At 39.8% G+C, this 16,758-nt stretch overlaps 1 protein-coding gene across 2 annotated transcripts in view; it reads right to left on the bottom strand.

The window, feature by feature from the left end:
- Positions 1–16,017, bottom strand: part of mrpl23 (mitochondrial ribosomal protein L23) — a 47,980-nt gene extending 31,963 nt beyond the window's left edge. For both annotated transcript variants that reach the window (XM_080304882.1, XM_026176472.2), the window contains exons 1-3: positions 15,872–16,017; positions 14,091–14,213; positions 2,071–2,153 (exon numbers count right to left, since the gene is read on the bottom strand). In XM_080304882.1, the coding sequence (XP_080161008.1) occupies positions 2,071–2,153; positions 14,091–14,213; positions 15,872–15,891 (226 nt within the window). In that variant the 5' untranslated portion in view covers positions 15,892–16,017. The remainder of the gene's footprint in view (positions 1–2,070; positions 2,154–14,090; positions 14,214–15,871) is intronic.
- Positions 16,018–16,758: the final 741 nt, after the last annotated feature.

Genomic DNA, 16,758 nt, shown 5'->3' with positions numbered 1-16,758 from the left:
CAATGCCTTTTAACACGGCAGCAACTTTGCTGATTAAAACGTAACAGAACCAAGAGAAAATAACCGCTATTTATTTACCTCCATTTTTCCTGTATTTGAAACCACATGTCACTTTAATCATCTTCGCTGAAACCCATGAAGTCGTCTTCTTCAGTGTCGGAGTTGAACAGGCTCAGAAGCGCTTCATCACATCTGTCTCCATCAGTCTCGCTCTCCGTGTCACTGTCATCCTCCGGTGAAGTTGGCTCTGAAGGTGCGCCGCTCTCTTCGCGCAGCAGTCCAGCCTTTCGGAACCCATTGGTGATGGTGGATTCTTTCACAGCACTCCACGCTGTTAGGATCCACTGACAGACATCAGAAAAGGATGCTTTTCGCATGCGGCCAGTTTTTGTGAATGACTTTTCACCGCTTGTCATCCAAGTCTCCCACTCAAACCGTAGTGCAGCTTTAAATGCCCGATTTACACTGATGTCAAGTGGCTGCAAAAACTTTGTTGTACCTCCAAGAATCACAGCTGGAATGGAGTTTGTTTTCTTGATCGCTGCTTTCACAGAATCTGTGATGTGGGCCCTCATGCTATCCAAAACAAGCAGTGCTTTTTTCCGGTGAAAAAATCCTCCCGGGCGCTTCCCATAGCACTCCGTTAACCATTCCTTCATTAGACCTTCTATCATCCACCCTTTGGTGTTAACTTTGACCACTATGCCTTTCGGGAGTTGTTCTTTCGGCATAGTTATGCGCTTAAAAATCACCATTGGTTGAAGTTTTTGTCCGGATGCCGTGCATGCCAGAACGCAGGTGACGTGCGTCCTCTCATGGCCTGTTGTTTTCAACAACACGGATGATGCACCTGTCTTGTTAACGGTCCTGGTCAGAGGCAGATCAAATGTTAAAGGTACTTCATCCATATTGATTATGTCGTCTGGTCCGATGGAGTTTTCTTGTATCTTTTTTTCAACGAATTTGTGGAAGTTTTCAACTTTTTCCTGATAATCAGGGGGGAGTTGCTGACAGAGAGTGGTCCGTGCCCTGACGGACAGGTTTTTACGTTTCATAAATCTGAAACACCATGACGGCCCACCTTTGAAATCTTTAATATTCATTTCGCGGGCGATTGTTTTGGCTTTCAGTCGGATCTGTACAGTGGATACACCTCGGCCACCTGCTCTCAGTGTGTTCACCCATTCCTCCAGGACATTTTCAAGTTCAGGCCACCTGCTTTTATGTCCTCTGAAAGCTTTTCTCGACTTTTGGCATTGCATGAGCTCTTCCCGCTGCCGCCTCCAACGTCTCACCATAGACTCATTGACGCTAAGCTTGCGTGCAGCAGCGCGGTTTCCCTCCTGGATAGCAAGATCGATGGCCTTCAACTTAAAACTTGCATCATACGAACTTCTTCGTGTGGTTTCCATGATGAAGGGGCGAGGATTTGAAAATAATTACCAGTTGGTAATTTGTTGTGCGTGTTCTATCTGCTAAAGAAAAAGTAGTGTATTCTTCTTTGCATTGATTTTTCATCTATCTTGTTTTTTATTCTAATTCTGGTTAGAGTCCCCCTAGTGGTGGAAGAAAAATCCACAGAATAGCCACACCTTTGTATAAGCCTCATGGCTCAAAACCTAGGGAAAAAGTAGCGGCTTATGGTCCAGAAAGTACGGTATATATATATATATATATATATATATATATATATATATATATATATATATAAAGAAGGAGCCCATTTTAGCACTATAGTACTTGAGGCTCAAACACCAAATGTAAAGAACATCCCAATCAAAAACTTTTTTCCATTTAAATTAGCTGTCATGGCCGCATTTATCAGAAGAAAAGCAGAAGATTACAATGAAGATGAAAATAAGAAAGAGTAGAAACACCCAAAAAAACGATGGTGCTTGTATCCCATTTAGAGCTGAGCAAACACACTTTCATCCCAAACAACAAAAACAAAGAGATAAGGCCAACCCTGGCAATAACATGATGATATTTTGCGAAACAGTACAATCACTCCAAATTCTGAAAAAGTTACAGGCCCTCTGTGCTTGAGTGCAAAGAAATGAGAAGACTCACCAAACTGTATCCTGGTGCGGACAACTCCCACAGGGACATTATAGATCTTCTCCAAGTAGTTCTTTATATCGTACTTGGTCATTCTGTCCAGATATACCCAGAAAAATAGAAAACAGAACAGAGGTTATGGAGGCTTCCAAGAATAAGGCGTTGCATATGATAAGGATTAATCTGGACGTGTGTTTGGAGACACAACAGGCCGAGAAAAAATCTTTGCGGTTAAAGTCGAGCCCTTGCAGGCTTACATACTGGATCACTGTTGATCATATAATGCCACATTCACTTAACTGACACCTACATAGAAATGATGCAGCTCATTTCCACATTGCATTCCCATAAACTTTGTTGTTATATTATCAAATGTAACGGACAGGACACTCTCGTACAAACCCATATTCAGCTTTTATTCTATGGACCGTAAAGTGGAGAGGAGAAATGTGAGTGTCAGTGTTCATCCAATTAGCTGTCTGCAAGTATTGATCGCGTCCTGTGAAACCCTACACAGGAAGTGGGCCTGGCACCAACTGATCCGGCAGGCCAGCCTAGCTAAAGCTAGCCTGCTGGGCAGCATTTGAAGCAGATTCCTCTGACTAGGGAAAGAAAGGCTTTTAACTGCTAATCAATCAAGCCAATTGGATTAGCCTGGTAGAAAGCACTTCCCAAATGCGTCTGACAAAGTGCTTAATAGCGACGTTGTGGTCTGACATGAGTGCCTCGGATATGGCATCTTCTATCACCTCATACGTTTCTTTAATAGAACAGGATAATGTAATATTCACCGTTTTTCCAAGGTGACGGCCCGATACCTTGAGTTGTTGTAACAATATTAGCTGAGGCAAACATTTGCATGAGAAAACCCCATCTGTGAATACAAAGACTCTTTGTACTTAAGAGTGATGTAATATATGTTCCCATGCTATACAAACAATTGCCTTTTCCCCCTATAATAGACTAAAGTTTGGCAAACCTGACATTGGTGCAGAAGTAAAACCTTCTCTTTGACCCTCTAAGATTTGTGCATTGAGGCCTTGCTCTTTTTGATACTTGAATAAGAATTTCCACATTCAAATCCACCATTTAATCAAAATATATGGCTTGATATAGTGATTTGACCATCACAGGGTTTCTACTAAACATCAACTTCAGAGAGTTGCCCAGCTATGAAAAGTGAGAACCAACTTGGCAGTGAGTTTCATCCTCTCAACATTCAATCGTGGTCCTGGTCCACTAGGGGCATTAGTGTGAAGAGGCTTCTGCTTTACTGTGACAAAAAAGGATCTCGTTGAGAGCATTTCTAGATGCATTTGTCTCTACTGTCAAGAGGAAAAAGATGTGGCATGCAAATCCGTCTTCTGCTCCATTTACGCTCCCCCCCCCTCCACCATAACTACTGTCTCACAGTGTGTGTGCCAGAGGGCAGTGAAGCACAGCAAAGTGACCAGGGGTACGTCAGATCAGGAGGGGAAGAAAGACTGATTACACAGTCGGGTTTTCCTAGAAAGCAGTTGCGTGGAACTGGAAGAGAAGAAAGTGGCTTAGAGGCCACTGAGGTCTCTTCTGGATCATTAGCACAGTGAACTGATCCTGATTAATGAGGAGAATATTTCTAAATCCCAACTGCTTTTACAACTAAAATTATCCCGCCACCACAAACACAGCAATGGCATCCATCATAGAAAAAAAGAGTTCTATTACCAGGTTATATAAATTTCTGTTTTTGGGGGGGTAGAGCTAAAGTTTCTGCTGCTGGATACAAGAGCTTCTAGTGTATATTTACAAACCGCGATTCATGTTTGTATTATGTTATGTACTTTGCAACAACTGTCTTCCAAACTATAACTCTTTGCAAAAAAGTTGTGATACATGTAAAATGGAAATATTAAAAATAAAAAAAATTTGCAATGACTCGAAAATCATTCAAATTGAATATTTAATTAAAACTAGTGCAAAGACAACATGTAAAATCGTGAAACGGTGGATATTTTTCCGTTTACTTTTTATACACTACCATTTCTTTTCTTTTTTAATAATCACATCTTTAATTTGACCTCAGTTGCTTTGTGTGTTGTATCACCTTTTGCTAACTGTAACCATTCATACACAAATTGCTGTGATTAGTGTAAACAAATGGTTGTCCCACCATGTGTTTGGGCCATCTCTTATTATTTTTTTCTGTGTTTGCTTCTTAAAGCCCAAAATGCTTTAACTGGCCATTGTGGAAAAGAGCAAATGAACAGAACCTAAATTGAAACCGAAGCTCGCTGTGAAACAGCCATGCTGAAGTAATGAGGGTACCTGTTTATGTGGACTGGTCGGCAGAAATGTGACATATCAAGCACCAACATGAGTTTGTTTATTTGACATTAGTCACTTCATGTACCAAAACAAACAAACAAACAAACAAACAAACAAACAAACAAACAAACAAACAAACAGAAAAACTGTTATCCAAGTTTTTGGCACTCATTTGTAACCACAAGCAGACAAAAACTGATGAGGTTGTGTTTTTTCTGTTCATTGTGTATTGTGTGGAGTTAACTGATAAATAAAATCACTTTATGGCATTAGTTGTATATCTAACTGCTTTGCATTTTTATACAGTACTCTAAATTCATACACACACTTGACAGGGGTTGCATGAGATAGCTGTTTTTCCTGTGACCTGAGTCAATACATAACTCCCATCTCAGCTACAAACCAGGACCCAATCTGAAAGAAAGCCTTGGGCTGAAAGCTGAGGAGAAAATGTCAAGTTAAGTGTGCACATAAACAAGGCTAAACTTAGACAAAGGGCGTGGCGTCTCCAGCAGCGATGCAGGCAGCATCTGATCATCATCCCAGTATAAACACCCATCTGACTCCACAAGCTAACCTTTCGCACTTCTGCCTCTCAGGAAGAATGAAAACCTGTCTCCAGCAACTGCTAAGGCTAACGGCATCGTTCCTCAGCAACTGGTATATATTTATACGCAAACACTCATGCTACAAAGATTCCTCAGCCAAGACGATGAAAGAACTCCAAACACAAAACCTAGAAGGGCATCAGATGACGCAGACGATGGATTAGGTTCAATTATGGTCCGTTGTTGCCAAGCAGGTTTAATTCAGGAACACTAGCTTCATTGTCAGAAAACAGTTTAAAAAAGTTATATTGTTCTGCATTGTTAAAGGGGGAGTGTAAAGGGAGACAAGGGACCTTGATCTAATATCATGCAGTGTTAAAGAAAGAAGGGCTGGAAGCAGGATGACATAAACGAGGTAAAGCTTTTGAAGCTTTTGCTCTGTCTGGCTGTGACACGATTGTTTATGTGCGACAATAAAGCAGATTCATCAATCTGCAGATTAACCTACTTGCAGTTGCTTTCAGATGTAATCTCTCACTTGCAAAGAATCTACAAGCTTCTGGATCGTTCCTATTCTGAAATGTGGGCTAACTCGCATAGAGCCAAAAAGATTATCAGTATCACATCCACTGGTTTTAGGTAGTCAATTTACACCTGTGCTCTGAAAGCATGAAAGAAGTAGGTGAAAGGACACATTTGAAAAAGAGCAAGAGGTGGCTTTGACAGTGTATGACAATACTGAAAAACTCCCATTAGAACTGTTATCCTTAATGTGTCAACAAAATCTCAATTTTCTGTAATAAGCTATGACAACCTGGTACCCAAGTTGAATTCAATTCAGTTCTACTTATATAGCATCAATTCACAATAAGAGTCCCTTCAATTTGCCTTTATATTGAAGGGTCATGGTTAGGGATGGGTATCGTTTAGGTTTTATCCGGTACCGGTGCCAAACCGGTACTTTTGAAACGGTGCCGGTGCTTAAACGGTGCTCAAACTGGTGCTTAAAGAATGGAGAACACAAAATTGGTCCAAAAACCTCTCATGTTCAGCTGTTTTTTTTGTAAAAAGATAACAATGTTAGCCTTTTCTGCAGCTATAGGGCATATATGGTATCACTCTTGGCTGGACGCAGTGCTTAAACAATGGAAAAAACACAAACTTTGTCCAAAAACCTCTCATGTTTAACTGTTTTCCACTTTTTCTTTGGTCATTTTAGCCTTTTTGGCCAGGGTGAAGGGAGTATCTGCCATCAAACAAGAAGACAGCCGCATGTAACTATGACGGTGTTTGCTAGTTCACCTTACATGCATTAATTTAATAACGTGGTTAGTCTACTCAACGTAAATTACACACGAACAACATTAAGCTACTCACGCAGAGAAGAACGGCTGCTGCTGCATCATCATCCGTCATCATTTCTGCTACACTGGCAGGGCTAGGGGCCAGGACTCTCCTCTTCGGGTTTTTGGGGGATGTTGCTAACTGCGGGTCCGATAACAGGCACCACACCCGCAGTAGATGCGCTCGGTGTGAGGTCTCGCAGCAAGCTATCAAATACGGCGCATTTTTCGGCTTTAAAAAAAACGCTATGCGTCGCCAGGTGTTTCATCGGATTCGAGGTGTTACCTCCTTTGACAGTATCACAGTATCAGCTTAAAGCACTTGTTGCAGGCTGCTGAGTTTGCATATTTTGCTGTGAAGTACAGCCAGACTTTTGACCACTTCGCCTGTGTGTATCACATCTCAGGGAAAAAAAGCACCGAAATGTGCGCTGTTTTTCGGTCTGGTTACTACCGTTTATGTCAGAATCGGTGCCATCATGGCACCAGATACCGGTACTAGGGCTGCTCGATTATGGCAAAAATGATAATCACGATTATTTTCACTGAAATTGAGATCTCGATTATTTGACGATATTTAACCCTTTAAGACCTACCATAGAACCAAGTCCGCCAGAGCTTATATTATTTTTTTACATGTTGTAGTGCCATTTGTGGGAGCATTTCAAGTTGCTATACATCAATACAACTGTTATAGCCCATATTTTAATAATATGTATTCATTAAGTCCACAGTAACTACATTAATTGCAAAAAAGTGCAATAAACTACAAAAAAATGTAAAATCATTTTGGGTTTTTTTACATATATTTCTACTTGGAGAAATTTAAGAGGTTTATCCCTCAAAACTTTAAATACAAAAAAGTTGCAAAAAATAGTTTACAACAGCAGGAAATTTATTTTGAGTGTCTTCATAGTTTTATTTTGGAGATATAGCAATTTTTATATACACTGCAGGAAAAACAAAAAAAACAATCCTATGATGCAAAGAAAACAGCATGTGCATCAAAATAAACTATTTCCAGCAGTGCAATTCGAGTTCTAAGCATCACAGAAACTATTCAGAAAAGTCAAACATGACTTATAAAAACACCAGTATAGGCTTTTAAGGCCTACAAGTAAAAAACTAAATTTTCCGCGAAATGACGTCACTTCCTGTTTCGGGCAGGAAGTGACGTGCGATAGTTTGCGCTGACGTCTGTTTCACTGTGGGAAGTGTTACGAACAGCTGATCGGATCGGCAAAGCGTGTTTCTGGAATATTATGTTTTTGTTCCTGCAAGCGCTTTTTATGGAAGGAAACCGTGACCGAGGACAAGCTGATGGCATGAGATGTAAGTTTCATATGCAAAATAATTATTGCGCTAGCTTACATGGTTCAGGTTCTACAGGGATTTAAACATAGTTACACAAAACGGAGCGTGCTGCTCTGACAGGCTTTAAAGGGTTAACAATAACAATGTATTGAATAATGACTTTAAAAAATTATAATATGTTTGCAATATAAAAAATAAATGAAAAATGTAAACATCTAAGTTTAGTGAACTTTGCAGTGTTGCTCTGTGGTGCAGCTACGACACCGTAGCAAAGTTTACAAACTATGTCTACTTGACACATCTGACTCCGCGAACCCATAATGTTTCCAAACCACTGAAGTTTTTTTTTACCTCTCTTTTCAACCAACGGCAGTCACTCTCCTCTCCAAATAACTTCTGCTTAGCTTTCCGAGCTTCCCTCGGGTCCTCTTAATTGTTGTGACGCTGTTCGAAATGCGGAGAGGTGCGCTCGATTTGCCACACGGAGCAGCGCGAGAGTAAAGCACGAGGGAGGTGCTAATAATCGGCTCAGTCATTTTTAATGATCGTTGAAAGCCCAGATCGTAATCATGATTAAAATTCGATTAATTGAGCAGCCCTAACCGGTACCCATCCCTAGTCATGGTGATTCATATGTCAAGTATTAAGTTCCACTATAGTACCGTGCAAAAGTCTTAAACCAGCCCCATTTCTTTATATTTTGTTTCTGAGCATCTTGCAGTTTTTTAAAACAGTCTTGAGCAATAGTTTTCCAGGCTTTCCCAAAGTCTTTCAAAGTGTTTTTCTGGACATTGGCTGCTTTTTCACTCCAGTACTTTATTTTTTTCAGAGGAATATTCGTTGTTTGTTAAGCTACTTAATACTTACATATGAATCACTCAATCGCAAAAGAGGCACCTTAGTCAGGGATGGGCCAGTGTTGGGTCTACACAGACAACTTAGCAAACTTAGCAACTTATACTCTGTCTACAGCAGATGAACGGCCTTTCCATTGATCCGCAACCTGTTAATTTAAGTAATAATAGATGCATTATCATCATAGTCTAAATGGAAGGGTGACTGTCAAGAAGCCATTCTAAAGGATATCAAAACAGGTCGAAAAGTCTGAAGCATGCCAAATTATCTTTAAAAAAACAAAAACAAATCAATGCCTGAAAGTCTTACAGAACGATGAATCCAAAATAAAAATTTGTGGCTCAAATGATCGTCATCCGTAAGACAAAGTGTAGTTGGGGATCTTGTCAAAATTGATGGAATTATGAACACAAAAATGTACCAACTGATTTTGATTCCACTCTAAAAACATTACATTGTAAGAATATGGCATTGCTCTTGGCTCAAGAGGAAGAGTAGGTCATCTGCTAATCTGGAGGTCTGTGATTGAGACCAAACCCAAATGTCTAGGAGTAAAGCGCTGTGTGAAGGGTTGAATTAGGCTTGTGGCCTACAAAGGTTAGAGTAGGAAAGTATATTATAGTGCTTTATTTCCTTTTTTTTAAGATAAACATCACTTTGTATAAGCTTGATTTTGCTGTCACAACCATAGAAAGATTACTTTGTTCAGAAACTACTAAAAGACATTTAATTGGCCCCTTGTTTGACGAAGAAAAAAGAAAAAAAGAGCTGCATTAAATATTTGGCTGCTCATAGCCTTTTTGGTTTACAGCTTACAAGTAACAGACACACATTACAGTTTAAAAATTGCCCTTCCTTTATGATCTCATCAGGAGCCATTAGGCTTTTTATGATCACATATAACCCTCTCGACCCCGATGTGGCACCCAGTGTAGAACCAGTTCATGTATTTCATCATTATTTTTATTCACCAAGAACAAAACAAAACAAACAAAAAAAGAAGACTGGTGGTAGTAAAAACAAAGCTACCACAGAGACATTATTCGAACCACTGACGTTAATGGTTCTGGGAGGGGTTACATCAAGAAAGTCACTAATGACCAGCCGATACAGCCCACAGACTCCATCCACCATGACTTGATAATATCCGAGCTTTACATAGTAAAACTATTAAACGTTCAGTCCAGAGGATCAGAATCAAGGAGAACTGGTTCTGCACCAGAACCCAATGGAAAGAATTATTGACGAGTTAGGGAAAGAAATCTCAGGCACTGGTTGTTTGCTGTCTGAATTGCTCTTGCATCAACTGTGAATCTAACAGGGGTTTTTTTTTTTTTTGGTTTTTTTTTGGGGGGGGTGGTGGTCTTACAAGAAATAATACATGGATTATACACTGAAGAAAAATGCCTTAATAAAGACAAACAGCACACTTTTATGGTGAATGTCAGGGAAACATTAAACTAGCTTAAATTAATAAGGCCTTTATATACACACACAATAGTTTAAACATCGAAGGTACACTACACAGCCCATACATACTCATACATGCACACATGAACATCAAAGTGCACTGCGTCAAAGTGGTTTAGCGGTGAGAATGAAACAGGAGAGTACCTTTTGCACAGATGAAAGGCAAATGAAAGCCGCTCCACATTGTTGACCTGCCCATTGTCAATTTTAGGTTGAGATACGTACAGTCTCTACTTTAACCCTCCCATCTTCAGAGACAATACACACACACATAAAGTGCTAAACACTAAGTATCAAGATCATAGTAGCCGACTTTGTTTAGAGGGAAAGCTGCCAAGGAACCCGAGACTTGAGGAGAAAAGAGACAGTTGAGAAGTTGAGAGCATAAAAGCAGCGTGTGAAGGATTAGAGTTTTTTTATTTGCCCTGCAGCCTGACAATAGAACAAAAATAGATCAAAGAGCCGGTCATTGAAAGTCACAAAAGTTCTTACCGAGAAACAGGTCAATAGAGTTTACATCACAAATCTACAGGCTAAATGACTTAATATGACATTAACTTGGGTTTACAAGCATGAAAAAAAAATGGCACAGTTTCAAACGTGTGCTTATTACGTTGAAGAGGTGACCAGATATATTGGTGACTCCAACGCTGTTAGGTCCAGGAACTGAACCATTGGCAAAAGAAATCGTGAGGTGCAGTACTACAGGGTCAGTTCGCTCAAGTCTGATTAGAGTGAGAAACCACAGCATGGTCTGGTTTCATAGTTATTAGTCTGCATAGCATGAAATGTGACTGTGTAGCAGACTCAACTGAAAGTTCAATGGCATGCTCTTTTCTTTGTGTGCATGTGTGTGAGAGAGAGTGTACTGGCCTCTCGCCATGCCAGGTGAGGTACAAGAAGGTGTGCGTGGGTGTGAGCCTAGAAATTTGATGATGTTATAGAACAGAGGGGAAATACTTACATAGCACAAAAGGTTTGAGAACAATCAAAAAGACCAACAAATACCTCCCTCTGGCAGGTAGAAAGAGAATTTCCAGAGAACACAGCCCAGGTGTCTCAAAAAACAAGTGTCAAAGGAGGATTGATTTTGGACACATAGCAAAGTGCTTAAGAAAAGCACAATAAACAGCAGGCCCAGGGTGGGACAGAGGGAAAGGATGGAGGAAGACATGCCAGAAAGTGAGTGATACTGCCAAAAAGTACGAAAACTAGAGAAAAGCAAAAGAGAGCAAGACAAACAACTATGGATATCTAGCTCCCAGGTGTCAGCAAGATAAAGGCCACCTTGTGTTATTCTCTTGAGAACGCCAACAGTTACCAGTTCTCATTAACAGCTGCTCGGCTCTAAAATTTACCCACGCTTACACCGCCTACACTTGAGAATCATAATTACAACAGCTTTCACTGCCACAGTGACTCAGACTTATCAATAAACTGGGAGTGGGAGTGACATTTGTCATTGTCTCTCTGTGTGGGTCCATTTACTACGATGTTGTTAAGAAAAGTGAAAAAAATAACAGTGTTTCCAAGCACACACTGAGGCCCCAGCAGCATATCAATCAGCCATGCACCTCTCGCAAGCATCAAAGACTGTGAGGAAAAAAACAGAACACCTTACACACCCTTATAAACACACACGCACCCTGCACTTACCCAGTTTTGTGCATATATACACAAAGAAACACACCATTCGCACAAACGGACTCACACTTACAAGTATATACAGAAAAACACACACACACACACACACACACACACACACACACACACAATTACATAAGCACCCTAGGAGTTTGGCAGAGAAGAGGCAAGAATCAGAGTGGGAGGCCAGGCACCTGGATGAACAGATTATGGTCTAAACCCCACCAGAGACACATAGATGATCTGCCTCAAACTTCAATTTTTCTCCCCAGTGTGGGTTCTGGGCTTCTCATTGCCTCAGGAGTGCTGGTAACCTCAGTGACCTTGGCTTGTAGCGGTAGTCAAAATCAGCTTGTCACTATTAAGTGATGACTGGACCTCCTGTCACGTTTAGTGACGCAGTAGATACAGCAGAAACTTGACAAAATAAGAACATCATATCTACACAGACAAGATTAGTTTTGCCTTCCCTTTCTGTCTCACTGTTGATGCAGCTTCTCTGAGAGACTAATGGTGAAGACTCGATGTGTACAAACTGATTCAAATGCCCCAGTTCAAAGCCAAATAAAAGTACTTTTGACCTCACCTCATGCGTCACTCTCCATGTGAGAGTGAAATGACGGCCTGTCACAAGTCATTGTTGCAACTAAGCTCATTAGAGGATAATCATGAGGTGGTACACACTATCTACACTGTGGAAGACTGAGGCCTCCGTTTTCTGTTTTTGAGCCTGTCACACCACCTGGTGGCCACAATATCAAACATCAGGGACATATTACTGGTCCCGCAAGACCGTTACTGTGGCAGTAAAAATAAATTACTGCAGACTAAATGCAAAACATATGTTCATTGTACCATACGTTCAACTGAAACTACTATAGTCTAAACTCTAAAATAAATTTACAGCCTATACAGGGCAAAAAATGATTGGGTCTTTTTAAAGTTTATTTTATGTTCATTATATCTTTTTTAAGTTTAGTGTAGTTTTGTTTTGTTCTCTTCTTGGATTAGTCACTTGACCACTCTTACTCATTTGTTTTGTGTTCATTATCAATCGCATATGGAGAAAGAAAAAAAAGAAAAAAGGATCCTCAATCCAAGGAAATCTGCTCTAGAGCTGAACAGCTTGTACTTAAACAGAGAGAGATAGATAGAGTGAATGCTTACAAAGGGCCAGTATGTACAAGTAAGCATTTGTGATTTTTGATTAATGTGTGTACAAATTTACAACTGGAACAATACGCAGACTTCAAACGATAAGCACCTGCATTTATGGGCAACGGCAGCCTGAAAGGACTAAACAAATGGACTAGTATGTAATTTATGGCGCCGTGGAAAAAGACAGGAAAAAAAAAACACTGTGGCAATAAAACTATAAATGAAATATTCCACTGACGTAAAAGTATTTTAGATCAGAGGCATTATATCTGATATATAAGTTATAATAATTATGTACAACAAGCTCTATCGTGAGATCTGTTAAATTAATATGTTAGGAAATACTCAAATCTCTCCCAAAAGACTTTTTCAAGACTTTTCATTTACAGTTCAGAAAGAGGTGATTAGAGGCCAGTGCTGGTGATTATAAAAGACAATTTGCTTGAAAAAGTAACTATGCATTTAAATAAAGTAGTATTAACAGGAAGTTAAGCGTGGGATTTACTGGCTGTTTTACACATTGAGTCATATTAGCAGTGTTTCCCTGAGTCTCACACGGAGCTGAAATGAATCAAGTATGCATGCAGTAAGTGAATGACAAATAAAATATTGAGTTTTGTTGATTTTTTTTTTAGGGCTGGGGGAAAGGGGGGTGTGAGCTGAGACATTGTGAGGTCTTTGTTATTTACATCAGGGAAAAGAGTAGCATAATACCTAAATGTAAACTAAAAGACAATTTTCAGCCTCAGTGAACTGATGTTGGGTCACAAACACATTTAACCTCCTAAGACCTGAACTCTTCCATGGCATGCATTTTTAAGTTCTCTTTGATATTTGGGAATATTGGGGCCCGATGAATGTAAAAAACAAAGAATTACCAGATTTTTTTTTTTACCTCATTTTTGTTTTTAAGAAAAATAAGAGCCACATATCAGGAAATTCGTTTAAAATTTTGATAGGACAGTAGCAGTTTAATGTCCTCGTAAGTGGATATCAGGCCCTGTAGAGCAAAATTTAGTATTTTGGTCTAAATAACCCAAAATAGTGGACGCCAGGTCCTAGGAGGTTAAAATAGAGAAGAATATAACACACGAGAGACTGTAATTTAGTTTTCCAGCAATCACCTTTATGTTTTCCTACTCAAAGAATAATAGGCATCCATTAGCTTAAACAAAAAATGGACTGCAAACCACACTTTTATATTTTATGGACAAATAACCATGTCTAAACTTGAGGCAACCTTGAGAATAAATACAGACTCACTAATCCGTGCATAGTAAAAGTTTCTCCAAGTATTATGTGCTGCAAAATCAATTTACCTGAGAACGGTGTGATAAATAAAGGTGTATGGTAATGAACTCATACATATTAACGTTTATAATCAAAGACTTACTCCATTGGGATGCGAAACTGGACAGTGTCTTGAGGCTGCTCTTTTCCCGGCCTCACCAGGGTCAGAAACCAGCTAGGTCTGAAGATCCTCAGCTGGGGATTGCCCAGCTGGTAGAGAGGATATCTGAGGAGATATGCACAGGCTGGCTCTTATTATCCTTGATATCGTTCCCATAAATCCTATAATATTGTCTAAAAGAAAAGCACAATAACTGCTACCTAGATGATCAAGTAAAATTATGTCTTTAATCTTTGTTTGATTTAAGATAAGCAGCTGAGGTCAGTCCAGCACCAAGAGGGTTCCCTTTTCTACTAAAAATATCTGGAACAGTTCCTTAAACTTTCAGCTCACACAAATGCGTAGAACGGAATTTCTTTGGAGATTTTACTCACTGCCATATAAGCAGGTAGCGCATCTTTCCTTTTACTTAGTTAAGACAAATTGAAAAAACAAATAGAAATAAGGATGGGCAAGAATAACTTTGTCTGAAATCAAGAGCATTGAACTACAGAGGTCTTGACCGGGGATGTCAAATATATTTTACATCGAGGGCCACATAAGGTCCACTTTGATCTTAAGCTGGCCGAATAAAACTCAGTTTATTATCAGTGTAAACAGATTTCCCTACACATTTAATCCCTGAGATATCTTAATATAAAATAAAGAAGTGCATTTTCGACAGCACATTGCAGTTTTTCTACATGAAAAATGTGAAAGATTACAGAAAAGTTCTGGCAGCTCACTGCCCAAACTGTCCCTATTTATAAAACTTAAAAAAGTACTGTCGATGTTTGAAATTTTCTTGTTTTAACGGAGCTTTTCTGTCATTTAACTGTTTTATTGCTTACATTGATTCGGTATAGTATGAATGGCTATGGGGGAGGTTGTCATCAGCAGGAAAAGCTGTAAAACTTATAAAAATACAGTTAATCCAGCAGCCAGGATCGGGGCTTTATGTTTAGCACTCCTGGTCTATACCTAAGGATGTGAGGTCAAAGATGTGTCTTCCTCCAGACACAAACAAATGCAGCCGGTAAATGGGGGAGACTCAAAGGAATATGAGACACTGAAACAATCTTTTATTAAATACACACACAGAGAGTTTGTTTTGCACTGCCACGCTTTATAATAACTTCTCCATGAAACTTGGAAAAACAGACAAATCCAAGTCTCCAAACCTAAATGATCAAATATTAGCAGTGTAGCATTTTATTGGATCTTGAGCAAATAGAAAAAATGTGTTTATGATGCTTCTGTTTAGCGGTGGTCCCCCATTAGGCAAGATCGTTTGTATTTACGTAGCTCAGCAATACAAGCTACACATTTCCCGTGCAATGTCTACGGTGCACTAATAACAGCACCCTGTATTAATAAGCGTGGGTTAAACCTCGTAAACAGTCACATTACCCCTACGATGATTTAATATTGCGGCAGATTAGTTGCTGCAATTTCACCAACCTGCAAAGTGACTGCACAACAACTCCAACATCATGTTATGCCGTTTGTTTTTAGCATAGCAGGCTAGCGCCCGCTAAGTTCTTATTGCTTAGTTATCTGAAATTCACAGTGAGCACATAACTTGCAGTCTAAAATACACTGACAGTTATTGACAGCAACGTGGACTAATCCGACTGCATTCAGGACAGAGTGCATACAGGTCAGCTGGGAGACATGCTAGCAATAGCTTGCTTTCTTAGGTTAAACTGCCAGAAAAGATGACTAGCAATGTATCCACGAGTAAAACTGAGGCTTCTTATTTAAACAAAACACTTGATACTCACAGCAGTCGTGTTACTGGCATCCCTAGAAATTCTTACTGACAGACATACGCTGATAGTTACTTTATAGTTTTTCAAGGTTGTCAAATCCTACACGTGCAGGGATGTGCTTCCGGGAACATTGGCAATGCGCAAGCGCATTGGATATACTACCTTCCTGTGATGCTAGGGTGTTAGTGAGCTGTATGATATGTGTGCTCCTTGTTTCAGCTTATTGAATAATAAACTAAAAGATCCCCATGTTATACCGGACTGTTATGCAGCTAAAAAAAAAAAAAAGCACTGAAAAGATTCAATTACTTTGTCACGCATTCGGTTTCATTTTTGAGAATGTCATTGTTGTGAGCATATTGAGAAATTAGTATATCAGAGAAACAGTCGGGTTGAGCAGTTTGGACAGAAAGGAAAGAAAGACAAAGCCTGCAATGGTTTGTTCATGTGCAAAAAATGACTGTTCTGGCGACCCCTAAAGGGAGCAGTTGATAGAAGAAGAAGAAGATTTTGAGTATATTCTCAGGACATATATGATTAGGCATCAGCAGAGGGAGACCTCCTCCCATCTCTGCATCTTCTTATCTTTGCTTCAGACTCCACATTTGTTGTCTCTTCTTACAACACGATGTGCCTGCACCAAGGGTAAAGATGATTGAAGACCCCCTGAGTGGAACATGAGTCTGTGGCTCAGCTGGTTCAGACCTGGCAGGAAATGGACCTCACTGACAATCCACACTGTGCTTGGGAGGGGAGATTCCATCAGTTAAGATGTCATGGAGTGGATGTGTGTGTGTGGAAGGCTTTTATTATTATAGAGTTGCGTCAGTGTATGAGGCATTTTGTTGCACTATTTCAGAGCGTCCTATAATGCCACTAGATGTCCAGTTTCATTTTGT

Source organism: Astatotilapia calliptera, chromosome 7, assembly GCF_964374335.1.
Source record: "Astatotilapia calliptera chromosome 7, fAstCal68.1, whole genome shotgun sequence".
Classification (NCBI taxonomy): Eukaryota; Metazoa; Chordata; class Actinopteri; order Cichliformes; family Cichlidae; genus Astatotilapia; species Astatotilapia calliptera.
The sequence above is the reverse complement of the archived record's forward strand: the minus strand, read 5'-3'. Positions and strand labels throughout refer to the sequence as shown.